This window comes from Phalaenopsis equestris, unplaced genomic scaffold, assembly GCF_001263595.1.
Source record: "Phalaenopsis equestris unplaced genomic scaffold, ASM126359v1 Scaffold000002, whole genome shotgun sequence".
Classification (NCBI taxonomy): domain Eukaryota; kingdom Viridiplantae; phylum Streptophyta; class Magnoliopsida; order Asparagales; family Orchidaceae; genus Phalaenopsis; species Phalaenopsis equestris.
In genome coordinates this window covers 32825927-32841828 of record NW_018164444.1, presented here as the reverse complement: position 1 = coordinate 32841828, position 15902 = coordinate 32825927, and the positions used below count along the sequence as shown (strand labels likewise).

The following is a 15902-nucleotide window of genomic DNA, read 5'->3' as shown; positions in this document are numbered from 1 at the left end:
ATGATAGAGTATTACAGGATGAGTGAGGTAGATAAAAGAAATTTTGAATTCTACGAGGAAGTACAGGGAAAGCTCATCAACATCCTGGAGGGATTAGAGCTACACACCAAAGTCTTCTCAGAAAGTGACGAGCGAAAAATCCTCGACTACATTTTTGATCTGAAAGACAGAGGTCAAGCAGGTTTGCTGATGGAGAGGACTTACTCCGAGCCAAGAAAATGGATGAGAGGGAAAGGCAGAATCACGATACAATGTGTTACTGCTATAATTTTACAAGAGATGGACAGGGGAATCCTCCCGGGATCCTCAGATATGATCAAGTGGACCTATTGCCGCCGATGATCAAATGGATGATTAAGAGAATGGTTCGATGGAGCAGACTTCCTGCGGATTGCATTCCAAACAGCTGCATCATTAATATCTATGATGAGGGAGACTGCATACCTCCATATACTGATCATCATGACTTCGTAAGACCTTTCTGTACAGTCTCATTGATGAGCAAGAGTAGCATCCTGTTCGGGACAAAGATTGATGTCATCGGCCCGGGAGAGTTTAGAGGAACCATGGAGATTCCTCTACCGGTTGGTTCAGTACTTGTCCTTAAGGCAACGGTGCGGATGTAGCTAAGCATTACATTCCGGGGGTGCAATACTCCAGAGTTTCAGTGACTTTCCGGAGGATGGACGACAAAAAGGTACCACATGGTTTTCAGCCAGATCCAGAGCTAGAGGAGTTACTGCCTTACGAGCTATGAGAAGATTGCATCGCTAGGCATGTGCGAAGGGACTCTTATCTGGAGCTTAGAAGGTCAGCCTAATCAAGAGCTTGTTACACCAGCGACAGATGTCCACAGATCCCTATCTTCTCAGACTACGTGTCATTTCTGCGTATATGATATACAACGGATATGTATAGCCTATGACAAGTACTTGGCGTGACGTATTTTGGATGTATTTTGATGCAGTCTGCATATTGTTCTTTTTGAGACTTCAATCTGTATTTGATTTGTAATTCCTATTTGAGACACTGTTCGAAACAGATGAATGAAACTTATTTCAGAATTTTGTCTGATTGTTTAATTTGCCCTCCTCCCTCCTTGGTGCCTTGGTGCGACGGATAAAGGCCGTAGAACCATGCGTTGGTTCACAACTGCAGTGAACAAGGAACATAACAATGAAAACCCGATAAAATATATATATATATATATATATAAATGATACTCTTTTTGAAAAACCACCAACAAAATCAAATTTTGAAAACATATTTTCATAATTAAAATAAGAAAAGGAAATGGCTTTCCTGAGTTTGTTCATCTCGAGCTCGAGATTTCTTACTCTTTGCTCGCGCAGCGCGACTACTCCGGTCCATACCGATTTTCTTCACTTCCCTTCGGGATTACATACTCGGCACAAAATCTCACTGAATTCTACATGTCTTCCTTACCAATGTCAACCTTATCACATGACACATATCCTTGATTTCAACATCACAATATCTCGAATTGATACCTAAATTTCAATTCTCATTTTCGGATCAGTACCTAAATTCTGATTCCTACTTTTCGAGGTCGATACCTCAATTTCGACTCTCATTCTGGAATTGATACCTAAATTTTAATTCTTATTTTCGAATCAGTACCCAAATTCTTATTCCTATCTTTCGAGGTCGATACCTAAATTTCGACTCTCCTCCTGAGATTGATACCTAAATTTCAATTCTCATTTTCGGATCAGTACCTAAATTCTGATTCCTACTTTTCGAGGTCGATACCTCAATTTCGACTCTCATTCTGGAATTGATACCTAAATTTTAATTCTTATTTTCGAATCAGTACCCAAATTCTTATTCCTATCTTTCGAGGTCGATACCTAAATTTCGACTCTCCTCCTGAGATTGATACCTAAATTTCAATTCTCATTTTCGGATCAGTACCTAAATTCTGATTCCTACTTTTCGAGGTCGATACCTCAATTTCGACTCTCATTCTGGAATTGATACCTAAATTTTAATTCTTATTTTCGAATCAGTACCCAAATTCTTATTCCTATCTTTCGAGGTCGATACCTAAATTTCGACTCTCCTCCTGAGATTGATACCTAAATTTCAATTCTCATTTTCGGATCAGTACCTAAATTCTGATTCCTACTTTTCGAGGTCGATACCTCAATTTCGACTCTCATTCTGGAATTGATACCTAAATTTTAATTCTTATTTTCGAATCAGTACCCAAATTCTTATTCCCATTCTGCAATTGATACCTAAATTTCAATTCTCATTTTCGGATCAGTACCTAAATTCTGATTCCTACTTTTCGAGGTCGATACCTCAATTTCGACTCTCATTCTGGAATTGATACCTAAATTTTAATTCTTATTTTCGAATCAGTACCCAAATTCTTATTCCTATCTTTCGAGGTCGATACCTAAATTTCGACTCTCCTCCTGAGATTGATACCTAAATTTCAATTCTCATTTTCGGATCAGTACCTAAATTCTGATTCCTACTTTTCGAGGTCGATACCTCAATTTCGACTCTCATTCTGGAATTGATACCTAAATTTTAATTCTTATTTTCGAATCAGTACCCAAATTCTTATTCCTATCTTTCGAGGTCGATACCTAAATTTCGACTCTCCTCCTGAGATTGATACCTAAATTTCAATTCTCATTTTCGGATCAGTACCTAAATTCTGATTCCTACTTTTCGAGGTCGATACCTCAATTTCGACTCTCATTCTGGAATTGATACCTAAATTTTAATTCTTATTTTCGAATCAGTACCCAAATTCTTATTCCTATCTTTCGAGGTCGATACCTAAATTTCGACTCTCCTCCTGAGATTGATACCTAAATTTCAATTCTCATTTTCGGATCAGTACCTAAATTCTGATTCCTACTTTTCGAAGTCGATACCTAAGTTTCGACTCTTTTCCTGAGATTGATACCTAAATTTCAATTCTCTTTTTGAATCAGTACCTAAATTCTGATTCCTACATTTTGTGGTCGATACCTAAATTTCGACTCTCTTCTGAATTGATACCTAAATTTCAATTCTCATTTTCGAATCAGTACTTAGATTCTGATTCTCATCTTTCGAGATCGGTACCTAAATTTCGACTCTTCTTTTCAAAATCAATATCTAAACTTCGATCCCCACCTTCGGATCAGTACCAAAATGCTAATTCCCATCCTCGACGAATGTTGGAATTTGGTGACTCCAAATCTACTCTCCAATCCACAGCGAGAGTTCCAAATCACCGATTTTAAAATCGAACGATCACTGGCTAATTCCCCCGGTGGAAACAATTAGCACTCGATTCTATGCTTCCTTTTAGGTCTGTTGGCTTAGAAATTTGTATTGGTCCTGTTGATTTTGTCGGTCAATGCCAATACGCGCAGTGTGCTCGCCCAGCACACTACACTTATTGGGGGTCCGTTTGTTGACCTCGCTTTCGATCGAGGTGTAGTTTTCCCTTCCTTAGTAGCCTAGGATCTAGCCGTAGGCCCTTTCTGCCGACTGCTCCTACCGACTACTCCTAGAAAACTTGTGAACGAGCCCTCCCCGTTAGTAATTCTGGACTTCTCTTCGCTCGACTTGACGTTCCATGTAGTAGTCTTGACCGCTATTGCTTGGCAGGTAAGGCTACTCCGAAGGAACTCAGGGAGCATCCTTATAGGACTGACGACCTTAAGATTGACTCTACTCGTTGGTTTGGCGCCGCTGCCCACCTTGGAGCCAGTATCTAAATGCTAATTCTCATCCTCGACGAGTGTTGGAAATTCGGTGACTTCAAATCCACTCTCCATTCCACGGCGAGAGTTCCTAATCACCAATTTTAAAGTCGAATAATCACTGGCTAATTCCCCAACGGAAACAATTAGCACTCGATTCTACGCTTCTTTCTAAGCCTGTTGGCTTGAAAATTTATATTGGTCCCGTTGATCACGTCGGTCAACGCAAATACGCGCGGTGTGCTCGCCTAGCACACCACATCTATTGCGAGTCAATTTGTTGACCTCGCTTTTGGTCAAGGTGTAGTTTTTCCCCTCCTTAATAGCCTAGGATCTAGCCGTAGGACCTTTCTGTTGACTACTCCTAGAAAAATAGTGAAGGAGCCCTCCCCGTTAGCAATTCTGGACTTTTCCCCGCCGACATGAACTTATACTTATTATGATTCAATTAATCTGACAAAAATGCTCTTTTACTAGTTCGATAAAACCAAAGTCCAAGTTGGCTCAGAAAATTTAAGGACCGAGTCAAGTTCCCACTAAGCCAATAAGCCTAAGAGCCTGTGATAACTGAGTTTTATATAAAAATACTAATAATAAAAGAGAGGAAATTTTGAAACGGCAACAAGGGTTTGGTATAATTGTCAGATAGTTTCGTCTTTAAGAGTCACATGCCCCATTTGAACCAAAAGAAATGGAAAGAGCGAGAGATTGAAACACAGCGAAGAGAAGAAGCATTATGCGTGCCCTAGCTGATCAGTAAAGGAGGAGGGAAGAAGGAAGAAGGAAGAAGGAAGAAGTGGAAGTAGGGAGGTTGTCTACTTATCTTACCAGGATTTCTACACTCTTGTAGGAAGTTGACGCCGAGCCCGAGCGAATAGAAAAAGAAGCATCGAGGGTTGCATGTGAGAAGAGGGAAGAGGAGAGGTGAGTGATACCGGAACTAGTTGGGATATAGCGTAATGCAAAAAGTAAACTTTTATTAATATAAAATTAGTGGCACAACACGACTCAACAAAAGGGAAATACAATAATAGACAAATCCCTAGCTCGAGGTATAGGAAGAGATTCGAAGGCGATAGCAAAAAGCTGTGTGTGGTTAGCTGTAGGAGTGGATTGGTTAGTTGTAGGTGGATTAAAAGGAAAGATCGTCAAGGAAATAGGAGTGGTGGTAGAGTGGTGGAGGAATGTTGGGGAGGTAAGTGGGCGGTGGAGTGGTAGGAAAAAGGGATCGGTGAGAAGCAGAAGGCCATTAAAATCCCTAACCAAAATCTCCCCCCGCCTCATTCTTTCGCGTCCGTGGGCCTACCTCTGCCCTAGAGTGGCTCGTTCGATTGCCTGGTCTGCTCCTTCGTGTCGTTGGGAGATTTCGTTCTCGCGTTCGCCTCTCACAATCGCCCATCCCGTATCCTATCCTCTGCGGGTATCTTATCTCGTCTGCTCTCGATCCTCCCTGCCGCAGAGCGGGGTCTCTGCGAGGATCATATCCTCTGTCTCTCTCAATCCTTCGAAGATCCACATGCGATCCTCTAATCATTCGCTCTCCTTCTCTCGGGTCTATATGAAACTCTGTTTTGGAGCATAAAAAGAGGCCGAAAATCTTTCTAAGGGAGAAAACTCGGTTTTTTTTCTTTCTCACTCACTTTTTTGGTCTTCTGGTGCTTGAATCGGTTTCCTCCTGCTGTTGGGAGAGAAAGTGAAGTTGTGGAGTGCTTTTAAAGTTTCTGTGTTACTTTCTTTTTGCTTCAAAGAGGTACATTCTTCCCTCTCCCCCTGTGTTGGTTGTGTTCGGTCCTGCTCTTTACCGAGCCCCTGTGCTTTATTTGTGCTCGTCTCTGTTCTCTGTCAAGCCCTGTTAGCATGCTAGAATAGGGGGATTACTATTTGCCTCATTCTTAAACATGTTCTAACTTACTCTTTATACATTTGTTATGTGGGAATGACATTTAAAAGCTTGGGGTGTGTATTTCCTTCTCCCTCCCTTTCTCTGTGTTTTACTGGCTCTCGGTTTTAACCTTGCCGAGCCCCTGATGATGATTTTAGGGTATGGTTTAGCGCTCCAGTTGCCACTATGCTTGTATTTGGAAATGTTTATCACTTAGAGCATGTGAAAGATTAAAAAAAAAAAGAAAAAAAAATATATGCATATATGCTAGAAGTTAGATTTGGCATGCTATTAGTCCTTTCTTTTACTTTGTTTATCTAAATTGCTGAAGTCATGGCATGTTTCCTATTTCCCAAGGCATACTTATGTTGGAAGTAATTAAGAGGGTGGTTTTGAAATAATTGGCCCTTCTCATGAGCATGTTAGTATGTGTACTGCGAAGCTTTCATACGCTTTCATTCAAAGCATGTGGTAGTTCTATTTTGAGATGTCTTAAAAGCATGAGAATATTGCTCTAACTTTTATTGTGGCTTAGTGTTGGATGTCTCAAATGCAGCTTGGTTTTCGACCCCTTGCTGGGTTCGGGTTTTAGCCTTGCTTGGCTCGATTTGGTCTTTAACTAATCTGGAATTTGATAAAAAAAACTTGCTTGACTCGGTTTTACTTTAAGATGGCTGGAATTTTAATTTCTGTTAAAGCTTGGGTTTTAATCTATGTTTGGACTTTGTTTTGGCTTTGAATGACTCGATTTTAGCCTCTATTGGGGCTCAGTTTTGCCTGATCCAGTCTTTCGTTTTTTTTTCTTTAAAGCATGGGATCTGTATGTTGCTGGCTACTCCAAGTCCAATATATGTGAGGGATTTATCCCCAAATGATTTAAAGTTGGTGCAAGGCGTGGTTTTACTTGTTCTTGGCCCTACCCGAGAGTTTGGCTTGGCCTTGGCCCCTGGTTAGCTCGATTTTGGCTTGTGCTAGACTCGGTTTCAACCATTTGCTGGTTGCGGTTTTTGGCCTTAGTCGAGGGGCTCAGTTTGGCTCGTTTTAAACCCTTGGGCTTGGCTTGGTAGGGGGTTGTAGGGTTGTCTTGTACTTCTCTTATTCCTATCTGTGAGCCTATTGAGGGGTTGCCTAGGACGATATGACTCTTCTTATTGAGTTTAAATGGCTTGAATTTGATTGTTGAATTAAGTTTGTCATCCCAAAAATTATAATCACTTTAGTTATCCTCTTATGTATGTCAAGGGAGCATAGCAAGGGAGCTCAAGGGAGCATAGCAGCCACCGGTGGCTCTTTTTGGTTGCTTTAGCCGTGAGCCTTACTTGTTCCTTGGGTTGCCTGTGGTCGTGAGCCTTAGCAGCTGTCCCTTATCTCCCTTAGCCGTGAGCTTTAATAGCTCCCCCTTTCCTGGCCGAGAGCCTTACCTGTTGTTCATCTATTTGTATTGACCCCGACCGTGAGCATTTATTTGGTTATATAGGAAGATTTTATGGTTATTTGATATATGAGGCTATTGATTAATTCAAAAGTTGGAAGATTCTGATTTCTTGTATGAGTTTGGGACTACTAGTGGTGGTATTCTCCGAGTCATTTTCCTTTTGTGAAGTTTGGGAGATTTCTAAGTCTCATTTTGGAAAAGCATTTGGTTGACTTGATTAATCCTACGTCTTTGGGATTTGAAAAATCAGCGCAAAGTGACCCTTCATGTTTATTAGGAAAGACCTTGGGCCCTACTTTTTCAGGTCTTTTCGATAGGAGGTTTGAGAACTGATATATTCTCCTTTTCGGTGTTTTAGATGGATCAGTGTCTCCTCTCTCTCACCCTATTTTTGTTCTTTTCTTTCATTGCATCTTGGTTCGGTTTTTGACGCTTATGTCCGACGCATAAGTGTCCACGTATAGTCTTTTGTTATACGTGAAACCATCAAGCAAAGTCGCAAGTAGTTTGTTTTGGGGCATAGGGTGGTGATGATAAAGGCACACCGAAGATAGAGCGGAAAGATGCACTATCCTATAACATCAAGATCCAGATATTTGATGAACAATAGGATAACGGTATCCTTCACCGAAATAAGTCTAACGGGAGTTGGCTCGAACCTCCTCAGATAATTGGCAGTTCTGCGTCCGACAGCGTAATCGACTTGTGGACAATAAAAATTGTTAAAACTTATTTCAAAAAGAATAAAAATATATTTTTCGCTATAAAATAAAATTTGATAATCTCTTTTTTGAGACCTATGTGCATGTCAAAAACATAAATTTTAAAATAAATTTTAAAATTGATTGTCCATATGGCGAATACCTGTTTAGGCTAAGAAGTAGCCCTCTAGGTGAGGTTCAAGACACATTTCTAGACGAGTGGCGGGTTCTATACATTTGGGTGACCGAGTAGCCTTCGTGGACCCTCGAGTACATATATATATATACATCTGAGTCTAGCCCTACAAGAGTGCTTGCGGTCCCCCTTTGCCTGAACTTTTAGTTTTATCGAAGCTTTGGACTGAGCACTCGTGCTTCTCTACTTTTCTTTGATATTTCTCCAAAATTTTTGAAGATTTTTACTTGAGTCTTTTCTCGTTGATTTTCTTGAGTTTTCGGTCATGAGTCGTTGTTACACTCTTCTTCTGTTACACTCTTCTTCGGATTTCCGGATTTCCTGGATGGCGTTTCTTCCAGACTTCGCTTTTTGCAATACATTTCAGCTTGCTATATTTAAGAAACGGTGGATCCCACGGCGTACAGGTTTGTTTTACATTTACAGAATGTTATACCATTCATGTTTATAGATGCTACTGACCTGTACAGCATGTTATTTTATTTTTGTTCATACCTGCTACTGTTCTTCTCGTACAGCATGTTATACTATTCTTGTTTATACCTGCTACTATTCTGCATAGCATGTTATTCTATTCCTGTTTATACCTGCTACCGTTCTATATAGCATGTTATATTGTTCCTTCTACTATACCTGCTTTGTTCCTTCTACTATATATATTGTTCCTTCTACTATACCTGCTACTGTGGCGTATGGTGTGTATATTGTTTCTTTTATTGTAATTTCTACTGTTTGTCCTGTACTGCACATTTTATATTATATAGTCTTAAGCATGTCTTCTTTCCATATAGGATGTTTAGAGGACTATTACCATAGGCATGAGGACTATTACCATAGGGTCGTTTGATTTGACATCATAACTGGACACCCTAGAAAACTTAAACTCGTCACGAGAATGAGCTTGGAACTAGCGCGGTAGGCAGCACGACCATCTTCAACAGCAGGACATGTCTTCCCCAGCTAAATCATTCCTTCTAAATCATTCCTTCCCTAGCCTTCCCTAGAAGTTAAAATAACAATCCATAGGATTTCGAGGTTGTTCGCCTAGCGCAACATAATTCCTCAACATTTTTGTTAGGTATTCGTATGGCTCTGATGTTCGATCTAAACTCTAACTCGTTTTAGGATTCTGAGGTTGTCGTTCATTACGACCTAAATCCTCACATCTTTCAGGCTATTTGTGTGATCGTTTCACACGAATGTAAGCCCTAATTAAATAAAATTGACAGGATAAAACACTTGAATATTTTTCCTCGAAACTGAAGCTAAACCATAGGGTAGATTGAGAAGTCACCGAGCATCTCCTCTGGATCTGTGGCATCCCCTAGTTCTTCTTCCTCCGAATTTTGTAATAAATGTTTCAAGTTTGAATCATTCCCTTATGCACACATCTTTGTCCGATTTCGTTGAAAAGTCCTATCATTTTGAAGTCCTTCAAGATAATTTTTCCTGATTTTTATCGAGAGTATTCTTAAGTGATTTCGGTCATTTAAGATATAATTAACTATAGGGGCTTGCCTTTATAGGAAGCTTTTTCGAACCCAGCTTAAAATAAATACTATTTAATTTTTTATATTAGATAGGAGAATTTGTCGGCAAATAAAACGGTTTCGCAGACCAAACGGACGTCATATATATCCTAGTTTATTTGATCGAGCCTCATCCTCAAGTCTTGTGTTTATCTCTTGGGATAAATACAGGGTTTGAGGTAAAGCGTTCTTTCATTTAAACTATGAAAAATATGGGGTCAACTTGATTTTTATATTTGATTTTAAACTTAAATCTATATGTAAATTAAAACGTCCTTCCGAAGCGGGCGACGGGATTTCGATTCCGGTGACCGACAACTTCTTATGGGCAACTCCTCCCCCAACCCCACTTTTTATCGCCGACACACCTCCTGTTGGGTCTTCAAAACCCTAGAGTGAACATTGTCAACAGTATCAATGTTCAATCTCTTTAAATGAGGAACAACATTCTTATGAAGTGCCACAAAATGAACCAAAGGTTACCACTCCATCTAGAGACCCAAGCCTACTTAATCAAATCAATAAAAGTAGGATGAGAAGCTCAAACATTGTGAAATTTAAAATGATAACGAGAAGGTTTGGAATGAAAAGCCAAGCTAAGCAAAATGAGATTATGATCTGATGCAGCATGATTAAGATGTTTGACATGAATAATGTTGTAGTAACCCAAAAACGCTGAGTTTCCCATAAATCTATTCAATCTTTGCATAAGAAAACCCCGTCGTCAAGTGTAAGGAGGGCCTGAATAGCCTAAATCATAAAGGCCAGCATCCTCAATATGTTCACAGAAACGGTTGATAAAACTCGTGTCAACCTTAGCACCAACCCATTTCTCGGATGGCGACATAATCATATTTAAATCTCTACCGACGAACCATTTTTCAGTAATAGTAGCACCCATACGAGTAAGTTGCTGCCAAAGAAGAAGCTTATCCCTTAAAAAAGAGCTGGCATAAATAAAAATAGCCCAACCAAAATAATTTTCCAATCGATAATGAATAAGAACGTATTGCACATTATCATTAATGATGCTGAGAGTGATATCTTTCCGCCAAAGAGCCAAATTTTGTTATTCACATTACAGAAATGCATGTAACCCTTGAATTTCTTAATGATGTTCTCTTTATGGATCGAAAGGAGAGGTTCCAAAAGAACAAAAATGTCAGGTTTATGGACCCTACATAAATGCTTTAAACGATTAAAGAAGTGAGGGTCCGCTACTCCTCTAATGTTCCACACCAAAATATTAAACAATTTGGCCCATGACACCCTCCCACCTAGCAAGCCTAGGGGGAAGGTGCAAGTGCTCGCCCTCCGAATGATACGTGACATCAATATTGTTTGTCTGTGTCATATTTGGAAGTTCAGATTTCCTTCTCCCTCTTTTCCTACTATATTTTTGAATTTGCCATTCAGATTCTAAAACAAAGGCAGCCAAAGAGAATGGATCCGGCTGTGATGGAGTAACCACAGAAGTAGAAGGATGAGTGATTGCTTGTGGGGGATCAAGTGCCTCAATTTGATTAAGTGAAACAGTAGGTATCTGAGTGGGATGTGGCTCGGGTTCTGGTTCAGGTGTATAAATAGGTTCAACATTTTTATTAGTTCTAACAGGACCCACACAAGTTGCATCAGCTGCTACTTCCACGGGGACGCAGGCATCAGCAGACTGAACAGCTAGTTCAGAGATGTTAGTTAGAAGAGCAGATTTCTGCTCAACAAAGGCCACACGACCAGCAGGGAATTTACCAGTTCGGGGTGCAAATGGAAACAATGATCAGAATCATGACCAAACATGCTAAAATGCAAACAGTAATGAGGATGTTTTTCAAGCAAAACCTGCTGTCAATAACCAGTATGACTAGAGCCAATTAAAACCTCCTCTGGAAGAGGTAAGGTAACATCCCGCTCTATTAAAATTCTAGTCATTGAGGGGTCTTGTCAAATTAAAGGTAGGGGCATCAAGCATTAAAGGTTTACCATACATGATAGCTATAGAAAATAAAATTTCGTGATTGAACAAATGCACCTTTAGACTTGAAAGTTTAAGCCAGACAGGAATAATAGGAGGCTCAGTCCTATGAAGGCCTTATCTCATACATATGTATATATATATATATATATATTAATTTAGTTCGCCTTTAAGCCTTATCTCATATTAGGGTTACTTTAGTAATTGGGGGTTGTCCTATGAATTATATTATGTTCTCTCATAATTGTTATATTAGAAGGGGGAGGTTTCTTGGATAAGTTTATTTTCAGGTTATCCTGAAGTTTGGGAAAGGTGTTTCCCTACCTTAGCAAAGAAAGAGAAGGAAGATGGCCATAAAAAAGCCAAGGACTCTGCCAAGATTGATTTGCACATTAAAGAGAGAACACGTTAAGTACCAAGTAGTTTCTAGAAACTAAAGAAACAGAAGTTCATGGAAAAGGAAATTAAAGTGTGACTGGGAAGTTCCGGCAGCAATAAGCCGGATAACTCCCCTAAGAAAATTGCCATTGTTTTTGAATCAAGACTCACCTTAAAGGTCCAAACAGAATCTCTACTATCAAAACTTATGATTCAATAATGTACTACTTGTTTTGAACATTTAACTACACTGATTTTCTTGAATTTACCTGCAAGTGGCTAGATTTTCCAGCACTGAATGTTGGTTGTGGATTAAAGAAAACAGGTTGTTTGGGTTAAAGAGAAGCAGAGCATAGTGACAGTAAGGAATCCAATCAGTTTCAACTTTTGGAATTCAAAAACCAAGGTGGACTATCAATTCATATTGATATTCATCTTATAGTGCCCGGACTTCTGGATTTGGACAGAGGTTGAAAAAAGTATATTTGCTATAACAAGTTTCTGGTAAATTAATTTCCACTTCTGGATCAAAATTTGAAAAGTTCAAAGTATTTATTTCTAGTGTATGGCATATACTGTGACTTATTTTCCTCCTTTAAGTGACGGGATTAGAAAGGATATGCTTTTTCATCAATTATATTTCTTTTTTAGCCTTATTTCATATTAGGGGTAGTTTAGAAATCAGAGTCCATGGTGTTATCAAGTATTTATATAAATACCCATTATTACATTTTGAGGGGTGATTTGTTTGCAGAATATCCTGAGAGTCTTAAGGAGGATTCCCTAGTTTAAGAACGGGTGGAGAGAACCATAAGGTGGAAGATTATATTGACGAAGGCTTGCTATCCAGCCAATTCTGAGAGCCAGAAAATTAGTATATGTGGCTCTCGTTGCCTTCTAGCCACCATGAATGAGAACAAGTACTTGCAACAGGAAGTTATAATGAGACTACATGATAACCACGCTCTTAAAGCCTAAAAATCATTTAAACCAGGTTATCTATTTTCCCTTCGAAGTTTTTTAGCAGAATCCATTGAACTTGTGACTCTGTAATATTGTTTGATTTGTTGTTAGCTGCAGTTTGGTTGGAAATTTCAATCAAAATCATTCAGTGACAAGAATCTGAGAAAATTAAGTGGGAGATCAAAATTTTCAACCTCATCATGAATCAAGATTTATGCCAAAACCACATTTTCTGTTCTCCAATCACTTGATTCATCCAATATTGGATAGATACCTAATTTTTTGTGTACTCTTCTGATGTCTGCGGATGGCTGGAGTAATTTCAGCCAAGTAAACAAACATCATAACAAGCCTGGAAGAGTGTAGTCAGTTTCACAGTGAAACAGGGCATATTCGTCCAAGTCTGCCTTTTCAAAGGCTCAATGTTGGTGTTTATTCGAGAACTAAAGTCTCTGTGAAAAGATTCAACTTTAAGTGGGAACCTTTCGTATTTATGTTAATTATCATCATGGAGTTGTATTCAGTTTAGTGGTAATTCATGAATTTGGGAATATCAGATCCCTTCTGAAGTTATTACTTTGGTAAGGTTTTGTGAAAGTGAAATTTGTTTCATTCATTGTAGTCTTATTGCCATAAAAATAGTGTCATCAAGTGTTGGAAGAATCTTGGAATAAGATAGTGTCATCAAGTGTTGGAAGAATCTTGGAATAAGTTGACAACTGTAAGAGTTTGCTTTTTTTCTTTTCTTCTTATTTTTTTTTTCTGTATTGAAGTATTGTGGTGTAAGGAAATTTTTTTGATGGGAAAGTAATATAGAAAGCATTAATACTAGGAAGATATGTTATAGTACATATTTTAGTAAAGTGTCAAAATAGTCACTTGACTATTTAAATGGGATCAAAATTAGTCCCTAGACTCCTTCAATATGGGCCGATATAGTCCCCAATGAGGACTATTGTAGCCCCTACTAAAAAAGCATAGAGACTAAATTGACACTTTCATAGAACCAGGACTAAAATGACCCCCCAACAAAGAGTTAGAAACAATTTTAACACTGACATTTTTATATATATTCACTTCTTTATTTCCTTCCCTTTTTTTATTCATCCTATGTGTCTGTTTATAGACACCTGTTCTCAGTCAATAGCTACAACAATTTCTCTCTTATAGACACCAGTTCCTCTTTTAACACTTTTTTTTTGTACATTTTTATATATTCACTACTTTATTTCCTCCCTTTTTTTATTCATCCTATGTGTCTGTTTATAGACAACTGTTCTCAATCAATAGCTACAACAATTTCTATCTTACAACATTGTCAACATCAACCCACTACATTTTGAGTTGTCTTTGAGAATTCCGAGAGAGAAGAACAAGTACATAAAAGTCACTAAGTAAAAAATAAACTAAATGATTGCACACAATATAACAAGAAAACATCATGCAAACAAAGCTCTCCCAAACAGTCCAATTTCATACAAAAAAAAAATCAATGATTTATTTCAAGCATCGGGATTTTAGATTCATTTAATTATGTTCAATTATCCTTTTGGCTAATTTTAGGATAGATCTGATTTTGATCTAATCTGTAACCCTATTTCACTATATAGGGGAAGTTGTGCCTCGTATTTGGGATGAATTAAAATAAAAAATTTCTTGTGATCCTCCCTAAGTTTTCTCCTTGCTTCTTCCTATCTATCTCTTGCCTCTTACATATTAAGGAATTAATCATCTACCCCAATATCCTTTTCATCTCTCAATCTTTTCAATTCTTTGTCCAAACCAAATTCGTCTATACTACCATTATGCATAACATTGCCAATAGGATACAATGGAGAAAAGGATTCATTTAGCCGACCCCACTTAGTGGGATAAAGGCTTGTTGTTGTTATTGCATAACATTGCCAAGTGGAAGTAAAAGGTTTGGCGTATTTAAGTAAATTAAACAGCCAAGTAATCATGCAAAAAAAATTAATTAATTAATGACTAAGTCTAACCCTTATTATAAATATATCGAAAGTCACATAGTTTTGAAGTAAAAGCAGTTGATGCAATCTCAAGATGGCAAACCTTGTCAGCTTGCAAAATTGGATGCATAGCAAATAATCAACATGCCAGGCAGATGGAAAAATATTCCAGATATCCTCATTTGTTCTTAATCTCCTCTTAATCCAAGCATATCTCCTTTCAGTCTTATCCAGCTTGGCTAGTTCTGGAAAAATAAAATAAAATCAGTAGATATAAAAAAAGAGAGAAGTAAAATTTAAAAATCAGTGCTTCAAGAAAATAATATAATTGTATTAGTAAGGGTATTGCTACCAGCTTATAATTATTATAAACCATAGCTATATTTGTATTTTGTCAATTTTTAAAAGCACATTAACATCCTTAATAACCTTTTCTATCTTCCGTATTGCCTCTTTAATGCTATACAATCAATTCAAGGTTCTCCTAGAACTTATAAAACAATATTCTAGATGGAGCTAACCATTCAACAAAATAATTCCATTTTGCAACGCTCACTAACCATCCCTGATAGATCAACAGTTGGTCACATTCAAACTCCACCAACTTATGCAATCATTTATTTTGACTTCTTTTAAACTCAAAATCTAAGTCCGTGAAAACTCCTTTAACTTGTCTCATCAAACTTTCTTCTAGGATCACCATATAATCTTTGGAATTTTTTCATCCATTTTAAGTGAAAAACATATCAGTCTGTCTGTGATTTAGTAGCTACAATTTTCAAATTAATTAAATGATATTGTCATTTCTTGAAATAAACATTTTCCACTGCAAGATCAACAGTTTCAATGAAATTAAATCTAATTTCTCCATTCAAATTTTATCTCCTGATCTATATTCACCATTAATCACTAAGCCTATTGGAACCTGTATACCCATTTAAATCATTCACAATAATTTTTTTCTTTCTTCTACAACATCATAATAGTTTATTTCACTGTTCCGTAAATTGAAATTTCAAACAATCTTCAAATCCTAATCGAGCATAAGCACTAATTACATTTATAATGTCCTAGAAAATAATCACCAGACACTAACGTATTTGCTTCAACAACTTTATCTTTAAATTCAAATAACCCCACGCACA

At 37.9% G+C, this 15902-nt stretch overlaps 1 protein-coding gene and 1 pseudogene across 1 annotated transcript in view; one reads left to right on the top strand and one right to left on the bottom strand.

Moving 5' to 3' along the window:
- On the top strand, positions 1-757 carry LOC110039538 (annotated as a pseudogene).
- A 9444-nt stretch (positions 758-10201) lies between these two features.
- LOC110039529 (vacuolar protein sorting-associated protein 53 A-like) overlaps positions 10202-15902 on the bottom strand; it is a 39456-nt gene continuing 33755 nt past the window's right edge. Inside the window, exons 11-14 of the mRNA XM_020744631.1 lie at positions 14861-15002; positions 11227-11275; positions 10887-11146; positions 10202-10412 (exon numbers count right to left, since the gene is read on the bottom strand). Of these exons, the coding sequence (XP_020600290.1) occupies positions 10202-10412; positions 10887-11146; positions 11227-11275; positions 14861-15002 (662 nt within the window). The remainder of the gene's footprint in view (positions 10413-10886; positions 11147-11226; positions 11276-14860; positions 15003-15902) is intronic.